At 38.2% G+C, this 22613-nt stretch overlaps 1 protein-coding gene across 1 annotated transcript in view; it reads left to right on the forward strand.

Annotated features, from left to right (window-relative positions):
- Nucleotides 1-5247: 5247 nt before the first annotated feature.
- Nucleotides 5248-22613, forward strand: part of LOC139696298 (coiled-coil domain-containing protein AGAP005037) — a 206109-nt gene continuing 188743 nt past the window's right edge. The window contains exons 1-6 of the mRNA XM_071595003.1: nt 5248-5270; nt 6851-7027; nt 9290-9563; nt 11226-11258; nt 15519-15717; nt 18855-19074. Coding sequence (XP_071451104.1) covers nt 6866-7027; nt 9290-9563; nt 11226-11258; nt 15519-15717; nt 18855-19074 — 888 coding nt within the window. The 5' untranslated portion in view covers nt 5248-5270; nt 6851-6865. The remainder of the gene's footprint in view (nt 5271-6850; nt 7028-9289; nt 9564-11225; nt 11259-15518; nt 15718-18854; nt 19075-22613) is intronic.

The raw sequence follows: 22613 nt of genomic DNA on the forward strand, positions 1-22613 counted from the left end.
CAATTTATTTATTGACTAACCCTCGTATATGTTGATGTTACCTGCATGGAAGAATTACGGGAAGTGGAGACATTGCAGAAAACTCGCTAAATAATGAAGCCGCGTGATATCATGAACCGTGAAACATGAACGCTATACCTTACCATGTTCTAAAATTGAGGATGAAATCCACAAAATTTAATTTGGGAATTCATAGAATAATCAGAATAAAACTATTTATAGAATAATTAAAAACCTTTAATAATTGCCCTCTGCGGCGGCCAGACAAAATTCTTTTGAGCATGAGGAGGGAGTCGTCCGTCATTTTATGTTAAGCGGAGCAAGAGAAGGTTTAAGTATTACGTCTCACTTTTTGTCTCTATCAGTGCTCAACAGTAACGGCAAATGCTTTATAAAACCTGCAGCTAAAATAACGGCTCATTTTTGTGGATACAGACAAGAAAAGGGAAAACGTTTGTACAATGAATTGGGGAATTTCACTCTTAATAATATTTTTTCCCCTGAGCAAATCGCTCAGTACTTGTCATGCATCGTTAATTGTATAGTTTATTGAAAGTATAGTAGCATAAAATTGGTGGAAATTATCGCAAAAGAAAGTCCATAAGATCATCAAAACTCATAGGATGTGGAGGTGCAGTGAGTGATTTTTGAAACATTAAATTCGCAAATGCAAGAGGATTTATGGATATTTAAATTACCTTTATTGTCATATGGTAGTACGTGAGGAATTCTTAAACTTTTGTCGCCGGACGTTGAAATACGAATTTATTACCATCGGGATATAATAATTGAACGATAAAAAAATGTTCTAATCATAGCTTTTTAAGTAGCTAAACAACCTTGCAAATTCATACGATCATGCAAAAATATTTTGATGAACAAATCTTTTCAAAATTATTTTTTTCCAACGCATAACGTTCGTATCCGAGAGCAGTCACATGATATGCAATAATTATGTTTGCCATCAATGGTAGAAATAGTGTTGTTGCAGGGTAAACACTTTATATTAATTAAAGAAGTTAACAAAATATAAAACTAGTATTTTGACGGCATAAAATGTCATATAAACTGAAGAATTTTAAAGAGTAATGAAAATCAACTTAATTAATTATTTATTTATAATTCTAACCTTTGATTAACATTTTCTCATTCAGCTCCTAATTGCGATTTAAGATGTACGCAAATTTATTCGCGAATCCTCGACAACTTTCGCACTAAAAGAGCAGGTGTCACAGCTCGAGGGAGGACTGCCTGTTGGGTCAAAGGCTGTACCTCCAGTCGAGCTCCATTATTCTTGCAGGGTCATTTGATGTTGTAAAGGAGTGCATTAATTGGAGCACCCCCGTCAAGGCTGTAATTCTAACAGCGAACATTTACGAGCTCATTACAATTAAGCTAGGGAGTTTTCACTGCTCCGGTCCATCAAAGGATTGCATCAATAATTCACCATTAACTGCTTTCGCCCTCAAAAGCACGTGAGACGGTAGTTCTAAGGCTGTTCATCCTTCGTTTGGGGATTTTCCGCCTATCCGCATGAATATGCAAATTGTGGGTGCTAAGAAAAGCTCCGTTTCCCTTTTCCTGAGGTAGGCTCAAGAGCAGTGGGGTTCTTAGACTCGAGGTGCCGTTTTAACCGAAGAAAATAGACATTTATCTGTTTCGTTTACGACGGGAAATCGAAGAAGACAGCGGGCTTGTGGATGTCAAAACGCAGAAGAGAGTTTGAGGAATCATGGTTAAGTCTACTTAAATTTGCAACCTTGGCCTTTGGTATTAGCCGTGTGATTAAATTTGATCCAAATTTTGATGTGCGTGGTAACGTTCGGGAGGCCCGTAGCCTCAATTATTGGATGCGAAAGTGAAATACCTTTTCGCTAACGTACATGCAGCGCGATTTGACACGTCTGCTTCTCCCACCGTCTCGATATAAGTGTGTCTCAATAAAAATTCTGAGGATTTAGTAATGTATATTTCCACTTGTATTTGAAGATATAATATTATTATTGTTTTTTTAGATCATATGTTCGCGTCACTTACGTCCGTGCGCCGAGCGGTCGCGTAAGTACATTCTTTGAAGGTTCGGACACGCTGTCCGCTGTCGTACGGGAGAAAAGTGTCGTCAGCGCTCCAGTTGACGTTTTGTGTCAGAGCCTCGCTTTATAAACAGTTGATCGGTGCTTCTTCTCCGAGGAAAATCGCCGAAAAGGAGGGACGGCTGAAAAGGTATAGATTTCCTCGTCGAAGGAATTGAAATTTCCAAGTCGGAGACGGGAGTTGGAGCTTTTGTGTTCACTTTTCTCTCATTGTCCTTTCATCATAAAATGCTCTGTTAATGAAGGTTAAAAGGTTTTGCGCCGCCGCTTTTAATTCGTTTATTAGTTTATTCACTTAGGGCAATTCCGTTGACTTCATTTTCATATAGCTTCGTTCCAAATCCTTTCTCTCTGCCATTGCTTCTGCCACTTCCAACGTCTTGAAACGTTTGAAATTAGATCCAAGAGGGCGCAATCTCCGCTAGGCATAAAATGAATTTTCGCTCATTTATTAGCAAAGCGAACTCCATTCCAAAAACGTATAATTTCTTTTGATACTCCTATCTGTGGATCGTAAGACGATACGAAACTAATTTCATCGGGTCCGCCAAGCCAATTCACTAAGCATCGGTCAATTATTGTTTTTTTTGGCAGCAGAATTCGCAGCTGCGCCAGTCAATTGTTGATGATGTATATCTTGTCACATCCCATACTCCATTACGTTCTGTTTGTAATGGCTTACGACAAAAAAATTTAGTGATTTTGGTACTGTGTAAATAGATTGCGCGAAAAAACTTGCGATTGGCCGCAATCAGCCACATTCTTTTATTTTTCAACCTTTCTAAGGATTTTGCAGTAATAGGTTTCAACGCGTGCTTCCTCAATTCCTTAATTCATAGAGACATCGTTCTATATCACACTTTTGAAAGTCGTTGGGTGAAATAATTAACATACACTAAATACGCTAAAAATTATTAATCTATGTGCTTGTGAGTAATCCCTGACTCTGGTATCATTGCAGTTTCCGTATAATACAAATAGTATGACTAGAAATGAGTGTATTGTGGTCGTTTATTTGCAATACTTGAATCTAAACAAAGGTTTTTGTTACATTCATCCAAAGGATAAACTTGTGACGAAGATTGCGATCGTCATTTTGTTAATGTAGACGAAAAGGCTTACTGATTTTTGGGGTGGACACTTCTATAATTTCTTAAGAATGTCTGTTAAGGTCAATGCGAGTGGCTCCATGTTGGCATTAAGGACGCTTTTGTTCTTCCTTTCCCGTCAATCGCAGGCCGCATCCCCAATAAAACACAGCGGTCGTGCTAATTAAAGCGAAAGCTCGGACAAAAACCGACCTGATGACATTACAGCAACTCCCAGGAGTGGCCAAAATCGATCATCAACACTGCGTTAGACTTCGTTAAAAATTTGTCCATAGGTCAGTTAGATGCCACGATATACGTACTACAGTATTTGTATCGCCTGAAACCGACCCCAATCGACGTTATAGATGCGCTGCGATTAAAGTTTATGAACTTTGAAGCACAGATACCTAAGAAACGAAACCGTTGCATTTTTTTATCATGTGCCGAGTCGAGAGGGCAAAAGTGGTATTTGGATGAGAATCATCAACCGAAGCATCCCTTGGAACCCCTCCCTCGTTGCGACAAATTCCCTCTTCGGGTCTCCCGTCTGTTCTTCGCAATCCGCATATCCAGCTGCGACGGAAAGATGGCCCCCGGGAGAGTGCGGGGTGTTGAAGCAGGCAGTTGGTGGGGATTAGTATTTCGGTGCGTCGGGAGTGGTGTGGGGGGCGTGGCGGGAGGCGAGTCGGAGGGGGTCTGACGGAAAATGATAATGGACGTGCGGGGGTTTGGGGTAAGGGTACTCTCCCCGCGTTCCATTTTCAATAATGGTCGTTCCCCGCCCCCGTCGTCTTCACCTCCGCCGCCGACTCCCTATCTATTTAGCGCGATGGGTGCGCCCCGGGGAGAGGTGGCTGGCTCTGTCTGCAGCACTGCAGCATTAATTATTGAGGAGGATCAAATCGCGGCGGCAGATGCGACCCAAAAGCGGTCGTACTCTGTTTGTCCAGTGCTTGTTTGTTTGCATGCCGGGGCCCGTTTGTTACCCGGACTCGGCGTCCCTAAATCCGCACCCAATCCGGGTTGTTCCACGAGTCCTGCTCTTTTTTATGGCAAGGGTGGTGGAGGAGGATTAGGTTCTTCATCCAATTTTGGAGCCCCCCTCCCCTCTGATTTCAGTTCCTTGAAGATCGTGGGGTAAAGCGTTCGAAGCTCGTTGTTAATTGGATGGGTCTCGCTGAGTAGTCATTATTGCATGTCCAATCCTCCGACAATTTATAACATTTCGCACCGTAAACATTTGAACGAGCCCAATTGAGTTGCACTGAAGCGTACTCAACTCTTAAGTGTATCTACAAATAACACACGACCTTAAGTGTGCCTTAAACACACGGGTGCCCCTAGCCATCGAACTGAAAGAATCAGCGATGGTCACATCTGTTGCTTCGGTCTCCTGTGTACTGAACTCTTGGTAATCATCCTTAACGATGATTTTTTATGAGATGCCTCTTATATTTTAAAAATTATTACCATTTTTAACCTGCGAGTTTTACCAACCTTTTTCGTAAGTGACTCAAGGACTCAAAAAGCATTGATATGTTACAGTGTTAATTTTTTAATGATGCCTGATATTTTGTGTAATTTTACAACCGGCAAATTTGCATCTAATTTTTACGCATTCATCTGAGTATATATGAACTGTTAAACGTATTGCCATTTTACCTATAAATAACCTTATATATCTTGTGTAACCTTTTTTGGTGTCATGTGTAATTTTGAATTTTTTGTGGAAACACGTTAAACAAATTTAAAAACATGCACTTTCGAGTTTTATGTAAATTGTATTTTTCGATTTAAGTAGTCTGTTGTTTCCTTAGGATTATTACCCACTTGTATAAGCGTGAAGTATTGCCATGTATATGTTGTTGTCACATGTTTTTTTTATCCTCCAAAATAACATTCCATGAACTAACTTATCTCCTTCGACTAAAATATATATTTGTGTTTCTTTGTCTTCTCCGTCTCACCTTCTCCAAACCCTAATAAACCCTCCCTAATCCATCCGCCACCCATGAAACCTGCAACGTGTGCCGTCCCTGAAATACCATTGCTGTGCTAGATGAGCTCCAAATCGCAAAGAAGAAAGGTGAGTCACAAAGGCCGAATTATACGGATTTGTATTCGGTATTGTTACTCTTTCCTCGCATTTCCTTCCTGTAGTTCAGCTGGCACGTTTCTGTTTGGTGATGGTATTCTTTTACCCTTCCTATTACCTTTCACTCTATGAATAGTATACTTTATGACTATAGCCATAAATTTTGGTCGCGTGAATCTTTCGCTCTCGGTCTACTGAGTCAATTGGTTTGAGCGACTGCAACTTGTTATGACGGTATGGATGTCCCTATGTTTCATCTTTCACCTCCATAAAATTTCATCGTAATCAAGGGGATGTTATGATAAAGTATTTTGATCTAACGTCACCGAATTCAGGTCATAAAATTACTATCTTTGTTCGGTTAGTAGTATTTAGGGGAGGCGACTGACAGCTGAGGTCATTTGCGCCATAGGGGATAGACAGGAAAGGATGAAGGGTGGAGAGAAACCCGGCGTCGGCATTAGCCTACTCTTTGCGAAAGGTGCCAAGGGGTCCGCAGTTTAACGTCCCATCCGACGGACGGCGTACTCACTCAAAGTGCCCTCCACAAAGTTCCTCAAGTAGGGATCGAGATACCTCTGAAAAATATTCAACACCGCCGGGATTTGAACTCGAGCCCTCTGATGTGGGAAGCCAGTACGATAGCCACCGCAACAATCCCGATCCCCCTATTTGTTCGGGAAGGCTTAATTGGCAAACAGGGGTCATTATACGTAATGCGGGAATTATCAATTAGGGTTTAAGGCAACGACGTTGATGGTTGAAGTTTAATTGAAGGAATAAATTTTTGTTGCGAAAAAATCAAGCGGCATCTCTGTTTTTATTGGCGTATTTTTTAAACAGCTAAACTCCATAGACTAAAATGGGAATTTTATATTTGTTAGTTTAACTGGTAACCTGCAGATGCCTTGAAGTAAACTTTCCACCAAACTGCCTTAACTAGATACCTCTTTGAAATTCGTAGTTAATTTTCAGTTAATCTGAAATTGTTATTTTTAGGAAATATGCATTTGAATTTTCTTTTAGAAATATTTGCGTGCCATCACAATCGTCATACGCTTTAGTTTTTTATTAAATTAAAGCATAAAATAGATGTTCAATTCCAACGTTGCGAGAGGCACGTAATCCTTCTGCAATAATTGCCTAACAGACAGCCCTTTTTTTATTACGAATAATTGAATGAGTATCATTCCGGTTTCACCACTTTTATCCCGCCCGTAGCGTTGCACTCATTTGTTGAATAAATCTAACTTATGGAGTAGAACTTTTCCACCATATCACATATTGAAGTGTATTCTCATAGATGCTATTATTACTGTAGTTGTAGTATAGCACCAATCAGACACACATTAGATTTAGCGAAGTACTCAATGTCAGCATGTAAATGTCTAATTAGATGTTTTTTTATTTGATAGTCTTTTTGTTGTAGTAATTTATATATTTTTTTTATCCTGAAAATCCAATGCATTTGTATTAGTTTGATTTTAAAAGTTTTCGTTCTTTTGTGTTTTTCCTTTACCCCTTATCACTTTCACACGACGCAACACATGTAACCTGACCAACGCCTTTAGCACAACAACATCAAGATGTCGGACGCCGGAGACGCATTTCTGGCGCGCATGCGCAGAAAGGTTCCCATGACTTCCACACCAATCGCATCGAGTCCTTCACCACAACTACAATACGTTCGGCATCAGCAGAGACCACCGCACCCACCGATGAATACGTCACTTCCCGGATACGGGAAGGTACGACATAAACGGAAATGTGGTGGAACTGACCCGAATTAATGGAAGAGGAGGCTGTTAACATAAAGTCGTTTCACTACTATATCGCACTAACCTGGAGCAAGGCTACTTGGGAATGCATGATTTTCGATAATACTAATACCTCCTCGTCACTCTAAATCTCCCGATTCTTAAATCCTCTCTGACGCTATTTTTTCGTGTTCCGAAGCGTCATTCTCAATAAATCACTCTTTTTGTATTATATACGCTTTGGGCAAATCTTTATGTTCATATTTGATCTTTGTGGGACACATGCCAACATTTATCGGAAACGCAGCAAACGAGTAAATTCAGACAATGAATTAATTCTCAAACGCCCTGAATAATATTTACCCAACTTTAAATTTTGTAGAGTTTTCTTATCTGTAAGAGTATCTGATTTTCAAATGACGTTGCTTTACGTCAAAATACTCTGAATAAAATGGAATGAGGGTCGCGGTAGTCCAGTGGGTAGAGCGTTGGCCTGCTTACCAGAGGGTCCCGGGTTCGATTCCCGGGCAAGGCACTCTGGGCACCTGCAGCTCCACCCAAGCTAAAGTGATTTTTCGGGCACCAGGTTTCCTGGGAAACCATAACCGGCACGGGGAAAGGAACTGGCCCCCCTACCCTGATGTGTGAATTTTCACACGCTGTATAGGGCTTAGTACTGGGTGATCTTTACCATCACCTACTAAACCGACCTTAGGGTTGATTACTGTGTTAATGGTTTTTTTAATAATTGAATGAGGGTCCTTAGGACCGATACTGACACACAGAAAACTTTCTTTATGCATGGCAAGTGTAGTAATTTCCGTAAGTAAGCATGCTCATTGTCTATGGCTGTATATATGGCAGGTGTAGTCATTTCTTTAAGAAAGCATACCCATAATCTATTGCTTATCCTTCAGTATACCGCTTTGTAGTATCTAGAATTTTCTTAATATCTTATTTGTGATACTTGCAGTCACGCTTAAAATACAACATGGTGTCTTGGGATGAAGTTGAATTCTTTGTTCGGTACAGAGTTTGGCAACGAGCCAGAATTGTGCAATATTCCTTAAATTCTGTTTCTTGAAATGTAATATTAAACAGCCTTGAGATCATTCAAATTAAATGGAAGTGTTACCGATGATCATTTCTTTCAAATTTCACTAGCATAGGATCTCTTCCATGTTTTGTCAAAAACAATTAAGTATGTACAGAATATACTTTCTATTCCACAAATCTTATAAAAATCTACATGATATTTGTTCTAACCCAAGTGGTCCCTATATTATGTATTTGTCCTGGTTGACATCATTCTATCGATTTTTGCATGCTTATCGTTGGAGTTAGAAACTAATATGTTTGATGTTTAACGTTTGATGTTTATTTGTTCACTGTCAGTTTTCAATCAATGTCCTAGTAATAGAAAAGAGTTGAAATAGCGTACATAAACGCAGGCGACACTCAGTATTTAAACATTGGTTATAATTTATTCACCCTGCCCTCAAATTTGCAAAAAAATGTTGATTTTATAATAGTAATTAAAATGTAATGTTTTCATGAAAATAGTTTCAAAAAATCTAAAATAAAGCCTGAATATTAAGTACATTTAAATTTTGATTAAGCATGTACTTTAACTAAAATGCGTGAATTGTATTTGTCTCCCAAAGTTCTGATTTCCTGTTTGAATTCATTCGTATTCAAATTTTGAATAGAGTCCCATGTCATCATTTCATAGAAATCATCCATTTCGCATAAATATATATGGGTTAAACTTTGAATAATTTAAAGCAGTCGGTGAGTCCCTTTAGCTGTTTTAATTATTTCCCCAGCGCATTGTTAAATTCTTGTTAGTATTTCATTGGGTGATGAATTAGCCTACTTAGCAAGCTGTTGCGCTGGTTCATCAACCGTGGCTCATTAACATATGAGCAACGCTATATCTACTCGGTTGACTGCATGCCCAAGTCAACCGTCACATAAAGAATTTCGTTCTTCAAAAGGAAGCCCGGACCGACTCAAAATGAACCCGGATGATGATGGTAAATGTCCGAGTGCCGCGAATTTTTAAAAAATTCGGTCACCGATGAGCCGGGCGAGAGAATTGTACGTTTTCCAAGGCCGCACCACGTAGTTCCTCTTTAAACTATAGGGAGTCATGTCGTGCCTGCTCACTGGCTCACAGCTCGTCGGGGAAGGCGACGGTACCCTATGTCATTATGTTTTCCCTTGTGTAATCCACCGAATGTTCCTCACCAGACTCCCCTGCCAAGGGGCAGCAGCGGCGGCAGCGGTAGCTATTACCCGCCCGGCATGCCCACGACGGGTGGCGGGGGTCACGGGACCCTCGACCCGCGGAGCGTGGGCCACGGAGGCATGATGATGGGCGGAGGCGGCATGCTCTACGAGGAGGATGACCCCGGCATCATGTCGGAGGTCGAGACGGCTTCCACTGGGTTCCGAAGGGGAGGCAAGCAGAGGTCTTCCCTGCCCGTCGTCAGGACGCCGTCGAAGACGCTCGAGAGGCCGCTAGGTGAGCATCACTCGGTCTCCTCATCCATTACTTCCTACTTTCTTATGGTCACTCAATTCAAAGATTCCCGTACACTTCAGCCCGTTGAAACATGATGTGAGATCAATTCACGTTTTTTTTCTTCCTTTTCCGCGTAATTCTTTCAAACCGCCGTGATTCTTCATTGTACCATCCCGGCGTAGAGTCGCAAATTCCTTTATTTTTTGTTGATCCGTCAGAGCCCAGATAAAAGAGATCAAATGATCCCACTCAATTATTTTTTAAGGAAACACAATTTGCCAAAAAAACTTCTTGCGAAATGAAGAGTTTTCGGGAAATAGACCCATTATCAAAGTTAGAGGTTTTTTCTTTAATTTTTTTGTTTAACATTTAATATTTATGCCTAATAATCCTTCTAAGTAAATTATTATTTTAATGCTGAAGAGAAAAATTATTCTTATGAGATACAATTTAATCTATACTTCTGCTATAATATTTAAGATCTCGGTTTAATTTCCATTTTAAATTTCGCTTATGTGTTCAGTATTTGGCTGCTGGTTGATATATTAATGAAAGCATACTCGGTGACAAAATGATAATACTTTGGCCTTTTATTGGCTTAAATATTAGTCATGTTAAATGGGCTGAAGTTCATATTTTGTCTGGTGTTGTTTTGTCATAATCGAGTTAGGTGTCGATAGTATATCAATGGTGTATTGTTATAATATCGATATAATGTGTGAAACCAATCGGATTTCTTTTGCCGATGTAGTTATTACATTCATTTCGGTGTATCCCGATGTAGTTCATGGATAATTATTTTTATATCTTGCTATAGACACCAACTTTTTTGTTTTAAAAATCGATTTCACAATTCAATCGAATCGAAACTCCTCAGTCGATTCTCAATATCTATGCCATCATTTTGTGCATAAAAAGTTGCAAATTTTGTATATTTGTGGCGAAAATCGTTATTTCATTCAATTTGTTTTGATAAAATATCGATATGATGTAATGTGATTTTGAGAAATCTATTAGGGGTCCGGTATGAATTTGATCACTCTCTTGGAAGCTTGAGTCATCTCCATCGATATGGAAGTCCTTAAACATTGCTAGATTCTCATATATTCGTCTTCGAGGACAGTGTTGCCATCTTAAACTCTCGTGCTCGCACAGAAAAATAATTCGTTCGCTTACGGAGACATGAAGAATACCTATTTCGTTTCGACGTATTTTCATAATTATAATAATTTTTTTTAGAACCGCGTATTGAAAAGTGCACTGAAATATTTTTTATCACATTCTCATATATACGTGTATATGCTGATTTGACGGACTTGTGTTTCAAAAAAGAAAACTGTCAAATTTTTATGATATAAATCAGAAAATTTGTTTGCGAAATTATCGGATATGCATCGGAACCATGGATAAATCCGCTAATTGGCAACACTGCGTGACTGAACCACTTATTTTCATGACGCGACCACCTTCACTCTATCGATATTTTATCGAGATGAAACCTCTCTGCTATCGATTACGTGTCATAAATCCATTTATTGTATCATATCTCCATTTCTCGATGTGTGCTCTCGAATAATCCATTTTTTTTAATCTGTATTATATCCATGTTATATCGATACTGTTGGATTGATGTATTTTTGATATCCTGTGGCTTCAATTTAGGTGAGGGACCCTATAGAGGATCAGAACCACAACGTGAGTATGCATTTGAAGATTATACATACGTAAAAAGATATAGGCGTGAAATTCGCACTCGAACGCATTTTGAGTAATTAAATCTTAAAAAAAAAAAACTGTTCACCACTTCTAGTGAGCAGCCATGTTGCAAAGAGGTTTTCAAAAAAGCTTGAAAAAAAACATAACTGCAGACAAATGTAGCGTAGAATAACAGTAATTTTTTCTATTAGATTAAAAAAAAAACTTGTTGAAAAACCCTCTTCATAAGCTGCATCCATGTTAAGTTTAAAAAAAAAACTTCTTTAGTTCTCAAAAAATATTGTTCATGTTCACCCATTTGGTTTCTGCATTCGCTGCAATGTTGTTGCTGTCTTATTTAGTTGGCAGTTTCTTTTCCGCAAATAAAGTTTCACGTGAAGTGAACGCCTTCAAACTCACTTAACTTTCTGTACTCTTGTGTTCTATCCTTGCACTTCGTGGAAAATATCGAGCTGATCAAATTCATTTAGAACAGCGGCTCCCAATCAGTAATTTCAAGTTATCGCGAGTGTAGTACAAATATTTCAAAATTATCGAAGAGAGGTGTTATGTATGGCGAGTTCCACATGTTTGTGAAGGATGTTCCATTTTCGATGTAATTTAACCCTCTTTCAATTTATCATTTAAATCAATCCTATCAATTTTAATTTAAAGTCTGTAGTTTAAAAAAAATTAAAAAAATTAAAACTTTTCGGGTAAACTTCAGCCAATGATGGTTCTATCTTCGATGGTGAAATCGATTGTTAAACTTTTCGTAATAATAGTAATAATATATTGATGAATTTTAAATGCATGATAATTAATAATGAAATTCAATCAGTGTAAATTCATCCGGTCACAGCTTTTTCAACTAAAAACAAATATTATAACTAAATCACAATTCAATCGCAGAGCTGTTAGCAATGACCTTTTGTAGCCTTTTCTCATCTCCAACTTTTTACAAGCTACGGGTACATTTGGGTTAATTTTAGTTTTGAATAATTTCGCAGCAAATCTATAGTTATAGTAGAAAAACCTTATTTTGCACGAATCTCAAATAATTTCATCATTCTTTTCTCAATGCACCAAACATTATGCACACTTTGGCTGCCAAGAGCACATAGTTTCCAGAAATCTTCTTGTATTTCTTGACCATTAACTATGGAGCACTGTCTGCAGTTTTAATATCCTGTTATCTCAGATTTTATTTGAAAATTATCAACCTGCGGGACTTAAATTCCTGTTAAATATTCATAAGGAGGTATCCATTCTAAATGTTTCTTGCTAATATATGACGCGTTGGACAAGATTCTTTGTTCCCGGTAAGGCTTTAAAACCCTCATACGGATTCATGGCACCCTGCAGTGGTCAATTTTAGCCGTCTCAAAGAAACAAAAACTTACTTTCGGTCCGCATAATATGAAATTGTAGCACGAAAGAAAAATAATTGATCAGCAGTTGCAGGTGTGGCCCTAGGAATATAGTGCTGAAATTGCGAAAACCTCACTAATGGAAAAGAATATGATTTTTGAAAATATAGAGGGACCCGTCAACACGGCAGTCTCACGACCAATACTCGGCATAGGTTTTAAATGGTATTTGAATTGTGATAACTTTGAAAATTTGAGTTCCCTGTTTCGTAATAAATCATAATCTCAATTTAATTAAGATAAAATTGTGTTTTTGTATAGGATTTTATAATAAATTAAGTACTTCCAAGTTTTATTAGACCCAAATTATCCTTTTTCGAATGAAAACCCAAGTTGTCGGCGGCTTAGAAGTTTTTGCTAAGAATTATTTTTGGTAATTTTTTTGTCTTATAAAAACCTCCCGAGTACATGCAGGTATAAATAATACGTCAGTAAATTTTCGCTGCACGTGATTGGCTAGTTATTAAGGGATTTCAAAAATTATGTTTCGTGTCATCTAGTTCCATATAATCTAGGATTTGGTAAAACTGACAGGAAAGAGGAAAATGGCATTTCCTACGTTATTCTTAAAGATGAGTGATGTTCCCACTCAATCCCGGTAGAAACTGTTGTATCTAATTCAACTGAGCTTTCATCAGAAATAGATTCATGAGCAAGTTCATCCATGTAGAGATAGTTAGTTATTCATGAGTAATTGAACATTAAACATAAACTCATTTCCTCTATTTTCGAATTGTCCATACATTTTCCAATGCTCATACCGTCTCTGGTGATATTTTTACTTATGCCCGTAAATTGTAAATTAACTCACAAATATTTAATAAAACCGGTATTTATACTTGAACAATTTCAATGTGAAAAAATGTTTTCTTGTCACCTCTCTTATTATCCTGAAATTGACCACTCTGCGCCGCCATGGTGGTGAAAGAAATCGTGAAAGATACAAGGTCTGTAAATTAAGTAATGAGACTGATATTTTAAATAATTTTTTCATTCAAATAGAATTACAATTTTACATTGTCACCCTCGAAATAATGTCCTTCTGAAGCCACACAGCGCTGGAGACGGTTCTTCCACTCCTCATAGCAGTGTTGGAACTCCGATACTGGAATAGCCTTCAGCTGGTCGGTTTCAGCCGTTCGAATGTTTTCGACTGTCCCAAATGAGTTCCCTTGAGGTGATTTTTCAACTTCGGGAAGAGCTAACAGTCACAATGACTCAATTCAGGCGAATAAGGAGGCTGAAGAGCTACAGGAATGCTTTTACTGGCCAAAAACTACTTGTCCTTTCGGTCTTGCGAAGGTTTTTTTTGGAACCTATTTTGCCCAGATTTTTCTCACCCCCAATTCATTGGTCAAAATCTGATGAACGGTAGTGTAGGTCAAATTCAACTCTTCCCTGATCATTGCTGAACGCACAAGTTCCTGGATTCTGTCGACATTTTCGTCAGTTCTTGAATATGAAAGCCTTCCGATTCGTGGTTCATCTTCAGTCGACTCTCTTCCTTCTGAAAATAGCTGACAATACACTATCTCCGCAGGTCTGCTGAAGTTTATCAAGAGTTTCCGTTGCACTGTGCCCAAGTCTGAAGCAAAACCTGATAGCACACCATTGCTCGAAATTGATGTCACTCACTTTTAGAACACAATAGAAAAAACTTTCACAAAAAAAATCGCTACGGACAACCAAATGATTCGAGGGAGCTCAAACCCGTACTGAAGGCGGTTTACATGTTCCCCTGCCGCCCCTCCAAGCCCAGCGCTTCCAGTGTTGCCAGATCGAACGCTACAATGCCAGTCCCATAACTTAAATTACAGACCTCGTATTCTTTTGTGAGCCAGACTTTTCCGAATGACTTTTTTTATAATATGAATTCAGGTTAAATATTCGTCTGGATCTTATAAAAATGTAAAAATTCGACTTCCAGTGGTAATTGTTACAATTTAGGTACTTTATCCAATTTTCATCATGACCTATTCTGTTCTTCTTGCTTCTTTTCATCATATTTAAGTATTCAGTGTATCATCGTGCTGTTTTCACACTCGATGGAATCAGGCTTGACTACCTGGAAATACGTTTTCGAATGAAAGAAGAATGCTAGGTATTTTTCACAAAACCTTTTTACTTGGTACTCGGTAACTAGTTTCAACGCATAGATGTCATCCTTAGGTCTCTGAGAATGACGCCTATGCGTTGAAAAAATGTTTTGCGGAAAATGCATGTCACTCTTATTTCATTCGTTCTGTATTCATAAGTTATCTTTATAAACAAAGTATGAATTAATTATACGCTGTGTTAAAATTTAAATATTCTCATTAAAAAAAAGCCTCCTTTAATTCAATTGTGGCAGATAAAACCCTAATTAATCATTATTGGAAATGCGTAAAACCGTAAAATCCCGATATGCATGTTCATGTAATCCTAAACTGAGAACTAAAAGTAGTAAAGCCCAATCAATCAGAGAGGAACCTCCTTACTTAGTAATAAACGAGCACTGATTATAATTTAATAGATGAATTGCTTATAATACCTCACTGAACCCTAGAATTTGTACTTAAGGGTCTCATTTTATGTCACGCGAGAATAATGCTTCAATGTAACTTTCCTATTTAAATGAGGGACTCGGATGCCTTGAATGAGTTCTTGAGCAATGTGTAAAAAATAAAAATGTGTTTGGGAGCCGCTTTTGTATAGAAAATACTTCATTTGTGTTGTGATTTTTGAAGCACTCCTTTTTATAAGCCCTTGCATGTAACGACGCCTTCCTTTTCTCTTTCCCACTCCTGTGTCTTCCTCTCACGAACCCAATCCATCCGCCTCGCCATTATAGGCCTCGTGTTCCTGCAGTACCGAAACGAAACGAAGAGGGCGTTGTTGCCCAACGAAATCACTTCCATCGACACTGTGAAAGCCCTGTTCGTGAGGTCGTTCCCGAAGCAGTTGTCCATGGAGTATCTGGACTCCCCGCTGGTTAAGATATACATCCACGACTCGTCGAAAGACATGTTCTACGAGCTGGAAGATTTGAGGTGAGTTAATTTCCTTCCACTCAGCTGTTGATGATTTTTTTCATTTCACGCGCAAACCATGTGATTGCAATGAGATTCCCTTCAAAATTTAAAATTCCCAGAAATAACACAAGGTATAATAACTATCCGGATAAGTACTCTTGTTTCAAGTCATCTGTCAAGGTTTGTTGGTTACCACGACTCTGAAAAGTCAATATTTCTGTTAACAATCCGACAAAGATCGGACGTACACAACAAAAACTAACGACGGATGGTTGGAGATCCTATTTGTGGCCAGGGCATTGCAATATTGAGTATGGGTCAATTGCTGGGCTGTATTCCGATATAAACTGAGTTTTAATCATGAGGGGAAATAATGCTAAACTAATATGGGTGAAAGTTTTGAGCACTGTTATGGTAATGGAGTTGTTTATTAAAAGACGATTGGACATAGATGCAAACACTTGTAATTGGAACCCTAATGATATAATTGAAAATTTGTTTGTCCATAATTTTTATGTAGATAGAAAGTTTTTATTGAAATTTTTGTGAGAACTTACGGAAGAAAAGTTGTGACTTCTTTTCACCAGATTATTAAATCATTCCGGTTACAGAGGTCATTTTATAATTAAACTCTTATATTTAAATTCTGTTTTACCTTGGCTGAAAGGTCCATTGGCATTTTACCCGAAAAAATTGGTTGACTTAATTAACATGGAGAGTTTCTTTGATTTGCTAATTTAAATCGCCACAAACATGAATCTAATTATATTTTTTAAGTGGTGGAATTTCATACTTTAGCGTGTTCGTTTGAATTTTAAAATAGCCACCCATGTGTGTGCATTAGGAGTCGATGTGAGTGAATGGTTTATGAACATTGCAAATAATTTTCCTAGAACATTCTAAATAATGTTTCGAGAACATTTAAATTCTAATAATTTTTGTAACAATTAGTATAATCACAATTTTTATACTTTTTATACTTACGGACTTATAATGAATAATGAAATTGTTTAAAAACTTTTATATTCACTATGGGTGTTTTTTATTTGTGTAAATGTGGTGTAATCAGTTCTTATCTGAGTAAACCTCATGGACCTAATATTGTGTGTATTTCACAAACAATAAAATATATCTATGGAATCTGGGATATATATTGGCAATTTTTAATGAATACTTAACTATTTGTTTTACTGCCTCCCTTGTATCATTCCCCATCTCTCTCAAGAATCCCCTGATATGCCCTTAGTAAATATTTTTCAACAACTTGGGGACTAATAAGTGTCATCCTTGGAGAACGTTTTCATATATATATATATATATATATATATATATATATATATATATATATATATATATATATATATATATATATATTTATTTATTTATTTATTTATTTATTTATTTATATATATACATACACACACACACACTCACCCTTTTGTAAGAAAAAGACAGTTATCGTCATTGTTTTTAGCCCAGAGAATTTGTGGTAGCTCTTGCAAGTTATTCTGTTCCCTTCCGTTATTCCATTCTCTCATAGCTCCTTGCGCTGGCATCCTCCACCGTCATATCACAGAATTCCTCCACTTAGCATCCCTCTTTTGCTGCTGTCCATAGGATTTTTTCTTCGCACGGTCTTTAAAGTATTTTCTCATATTTTACAACGAGTATATCCATTTTATTTCTACTAATTTCCTATAGCACACATTTTAGTAACTCTAATCCTTCGTAATAAATTATATCGTCCTTTTATAAATTATATCGTGTTTATCTTTTTCGTCTATTTTCTCGAGTCGTGTTCTATTTTTTCCTTGATCTCGTTATTTACCGAATCAATTTAAAAGTTAAACGGCAAGCTTTGTAATAAGAAACCCTACCTTACTCTTTCCTTTATTTTAGCTTCCTCTCATATTTCGCCGCAGGTAATCAGTGCCGCCAACTATTTTTGTAGTGTCTTTATCAGTCTCTTGTCGTACCTCATTCCAATTTATTTTTGGAGGCGTAGATTCATATTTCAACCCTCACTTTCTAACGTTTTCAATTAAGGTTGGATCTTTTTGCCTCATCCTCCATCCTCTTCTGTATCGTTTTCCCTACAATGGTATTCAAGGATACATTTCCTTTCCAGCATAAAGATTCATCAAGTATTCTTTCCATGTAATTACTTTTCCTCCATCTTCAATGAGAATATGTCCATCGCTCTTCCAAATGAAGTTAATGTGAGATTTTTTCTCTGCCCTCTTCGAAATTATGGTGCACTGTTTTTTTAATTGTGCCACCATTTTCCTAAAGAAGTTTGAGATGCATTTTTTTTCGAAAGGTTCATTCTTCTCAGGATTTTCTCGCTCTTCGGATGATTGCTTTTCTTAATATTTTGTAGCATTTTGGACCTCCGTCGGCCATTCCTTTTTCCTACTTTCTTCTCTCTTTCATTAGGTCTATTACTTCTTCCGTGATCCGTGGTTCCTTCTCATAGTTTTCCTTCAGTCTGCAGTTTTTGTTCGCAGCTTCCAGAGATCTAGTCTTCATTTGTTGTCGTATTATATATATATATATATATATATATATATATATATATATATATATATATATATATATATACATATATGCTGTTACAATTATTTTTACTTGCAAGAATTGAGAATATCTGTTAAAGTTTTCCATAAGAAATAAACCTACGACAGCCGACTATGTAAGCCCAGAATGACTTTGAAAATTATTTTATTTTCAAAAATGTTCCTGAATTTCTATTTGTTCTTCTAAATTAATGTTAGACGCCATTATGATATCATCACAATGGAGTGGCTTTAGTTCGAGTCGTCTTTGACACTTCGGAACATGGAACACACAACATGGAGCGTGGTGGAGTACACCTTCCAGTTTCATGATCTTTCGAATTCCGCTCTCCTACCCAATGGATCAACCCTTTGCTCCTTCCTCCACCTGGCCAACACCCGAGTAGGTAAACACGCTTCCTTCCTTGGAGCTTTCGCACGGGACGGAGGCGCACTTTCTGCCGCGCCTTTCACCGCTGATCCCTCTTCTTCCTTCGGGAAGGCGAGGGAACGGGAGGCGCATTTTTGACGCAATCCCCTTACCCTCTCTCTCTCTCTATCCCTCTCACCACGTCCCCGCTCCGCCCTCCTCTCCCACAGGTCTCACCTCCGAGACATCAGGGATCGCTCCGTTCTGCGTCTCTTCGAATCGGACGTGAACGGCGGCTCTGGAGGAGGGGTCATGCCAGGAGGGATGGTCGGGGTGCCGGTGCCGGGGCCATCCCCCGCTCCCGTCCCCCTTTGGGACCAAGACCAGTCCTACTTCAGCGAGCCCGAGTTCGACTCAGAGTATCACCACCAGCACATCCACAAAACGAAGGTAAGGAGGTTCTATTTCGTCGCCACCGCAGTCGCGTTATTCTCTCGCCGAATGTCGCTCACTCGAGCAACGCGGCTTCTTTCGTTTTAGTGTACGTAGCTTATTACGTCTGCATCGCCATCTAACGTTTTGATCGTTTTCCTGTATTTATTCGCGATATCAGGTCAAAGGAATGTTCTCAAAGCCTCTTTCCACACAATCAAGGGTACTCAAATCCATCAAAGTAGTCGGTTTCATTAGAGGAAGTTCACTTAGGTTTTCCTATGTCTCGTAATTCAGCTCCCATTGTTGTGCAGAATTGTGAATCACGTTTTGGAAAGGAAGGAAATGTAATTTCAAAGGTATTCTTTTGTTTTCAACCCCCCTCGCCTTTAATATTGTTTTATCAAGAGCAGGTTTTGTTGTGATTTTATTGTAAGCCCCTCGGTGTGCATTGATTTTTGGAATAAGAGTGCTAACTTAAACAGTGCATCAGATTTACAAGGAGGGATTTTTTTTTCAGGTTTAATAATGTAACGCATTTAAGTTTTCGGTGCGCATTTAACTTCCCTTACATTTTTGTTGGCAGTTCGCATAAACGAAGGACCAAACATTATTAATTTGTGTAAAGAAATTCATAATTCTGTCGTTCTACTGCTTTGTTTTGAAGTGTGTCATTATCCTTTGACTATGAATGTTTCGTCTCTACTTTTCACTGTAGTCCGAAATAAATTTTAAACCCTCAGCTCATGTAATGATGTATCCAATTTGGTAACGATGAAATCCCCTTTAAAAGGCCTGCGGTGATATCCAACATTAAGCAGATCCGTCGGTGCACGCAGTTGAAACTTCAAGGAAAATAGATTGTCATGAAAATACGAAATAAACTCGCAGCGTGAACTGAACATGATGGTGCATACGAACACCATTATTATTCAAGAACATATATTTGAAAATTGAAAAAAAAACTTCAAAAATTACAACGCTTGCCCTCCCGTTGCTTCTTATAAAGGTACTCGAATGTCATTTTCAGAGTAGGTCACACTAGCCTTGAACAGAGAATTTTCAAATTATTTTTTTTTTAATTTTAGCTTTACAGAAAGGAACACAACAGAAGTAGTAAGGATGGAAGGGGAAGAGAGATAATTGTTGGGAGAAATGTGAAGGAGGCAAGAAATGTTGGCAATACAGAGCAATTTCATTGGCGATGGTACGATATCGTATGTTGAAGATCATGATGGAGGACAGGGGAGATAGGAGTAATAAGAGGCATGTTGAATAGAATGAAGGGAAACGGAAAATATTCTCTATTGAAGAAGGGTTTAATACGGTGTTGGGTTTCACTTAGTGTTTTGTTAGCCGAGACTAAGAAATGGAGCAGTGGTTAGTGTACGTGTCCATTCAAAACATTTCTTAAACGGTAAATACCAAATAGGAAATGTAGATTCTCTCTTCATTAGCTGAGAATTTATTCTTTCCATTTTAAAATGATCAATGTTAGTATACACGTCTTGAATAAGATTGTGGTGTTTCGTATACTTTAAGAAACTGTAACGTTTGGCTCCACTTTTTAATTGAGCAGAATTTTTCTGTTCTTAAATCTTTAACATAGAGCAAGCTACATTGGTTTGTTGTACATTTATAATTCCTCGCCTCTTCTCTAATCAGAGTGGACTTAAAGATCTTTTATTTTCACGTTGGCTATCCCGAACCATCAGCAATACACAAATTCTGGGTTTCAACAGTCCTACCTGTCAGATTGACAACAAGGTTTTAGTATAATATATTATTATTATTGAAAATACACATGTGCTGATAGACAGTGTCAGGTGGCACACAAGTCCCAAATAACCACAAAAGATAATAGATAAAATCAGACTTCAAAACACAAATCTCTTTAACAAAACAAGCGAATCCCCATCTCATTTACATCCATCAATCAGTAAGAAAAAAAGATATATTAAAAAAATTAAGCTATAACATATAATACAATACACCACACATCAATCAAATTATTAAATATATACCTTACATATTTTTATAAAAGTATACACTCTGTTAGGAAAGGGCTCGAATATTTTTGCTCAAAGTCTAGTCATATTTTCAATATCGTATGCCTGCAAATGATGTTATTTTTTGGTCTTTATCTATATCTCCATATTTATATTGATGAAAAGCTCAAATATAATTTTTAATATTTTTGAAAAAATCCTGGACACCTGCATCAGTTTTTAAACACAATAATAGGCGTATTTCTGAATATAAACGATTATACGAGGTATATGTATAAATATGGCCAAAAGAAAAAATTATTATCTAACTGTACATATTATATTGTGAAGAGGGACCTGATGTAGAGTAGGTTGCTGGATTGTGGTTTGTTAGGAGTAATAGTAATTTATTTGGTGGTCGATCCATCCATAAACCTACCTTAACCGGTAGATTACCTTATAATAATAGTTATATGCGCATCAAGCATTAGTGAACGCCATTAGGTGTTATCTTTACTACACACACACACCTCTATATATATATATACTATATATATATATATATATATATATATATATATATATATATAGATATATATATATATATATAGGTGTGTGTAGTACAGATAACACCTAATGGCGTTCACTAATGCTTGATGCGCATATATATATATATATATATATATATATATATATATATATATATATATATATATATATATATATATACATATATATACATATATATATATATATACACACACACACCCTTTTCTTGGGACGATCGTTTGCTTTCATGGAGTGACCTATGACCTAAAATGACTGACTCGTTCCGTGTTATCTTAAATATTCCTTACCCTCCAGAGTCATCGACCTTGATCGGGTAAGCATCGTGCCACGGTCAATAATGAGCAACAAAAATTGGATAAATGCTGCTTCAATCCAGATTAATCTCCCTCGCCCTTCGTCCCTCCCCGGGACCCACGAGGGAATGAGCTAAACAAACGCCGCCGCGCGACCCCGTCCCAAATTGGTAGCGGCGGACCGAACCCCCGGCACCACACCGCCGCGCGGGAAAGCGCGACTCTATCGATCCTGGACCCCCTTGGTGCGATGCCAGAGATTTATGAGGTAGACGACGTGGCTCTCAGCCAAGCGTTAGAAGTTGAGAGCGGAGGGGGGGTAAAGGGGGGGGAGTGGCGGAGGGAGCCTGTGAGGGGGTCAGGGAGGGGGAGGAGGATGGAGGGAAGTGCGCGCGGTGGAGGAGGCTGAATAAGAGACCGGAGGAGGGACGGAGTGGGGCAGGGGAAGGAAGGGAGAGGTGGCTGGTTGGATATGGAGAGAAGGGTTGGGGTAGATGCAGCATCGGGGAAGTAAGCGCGGAGGGAGGAATCCGTGGGAAAGATTTCTGAAGGCGATGGGGAACAAGGAGGAGGTGGGGCGGTCGCAAACGCAAAGAGTGCGCCCCTTTGCTCTGAGGGGGCAAATCAAACTTGACAATACACCATCGTAAAGGATTCCTAACGCCACAGATATCTCTCTCGAAGTTATTTTCAGTAACGCGCTCCG

This window comes from Hetaerina americana, unplaced genomic scaffold (assembly GCF_022747635.1).
Source record: "Hetaerina americana unplaced genomic scaffold, ioHetAmer1.1.p SCAF_7, whole genome shotgun sequence".
In the NCBI taxonomy this organism is placed as follows: Eukaryota; Metazoa; Arthropoda; class Insecta; order Odonata; family Calopterygidae; genus Hetaerina; species Hetaerina americana.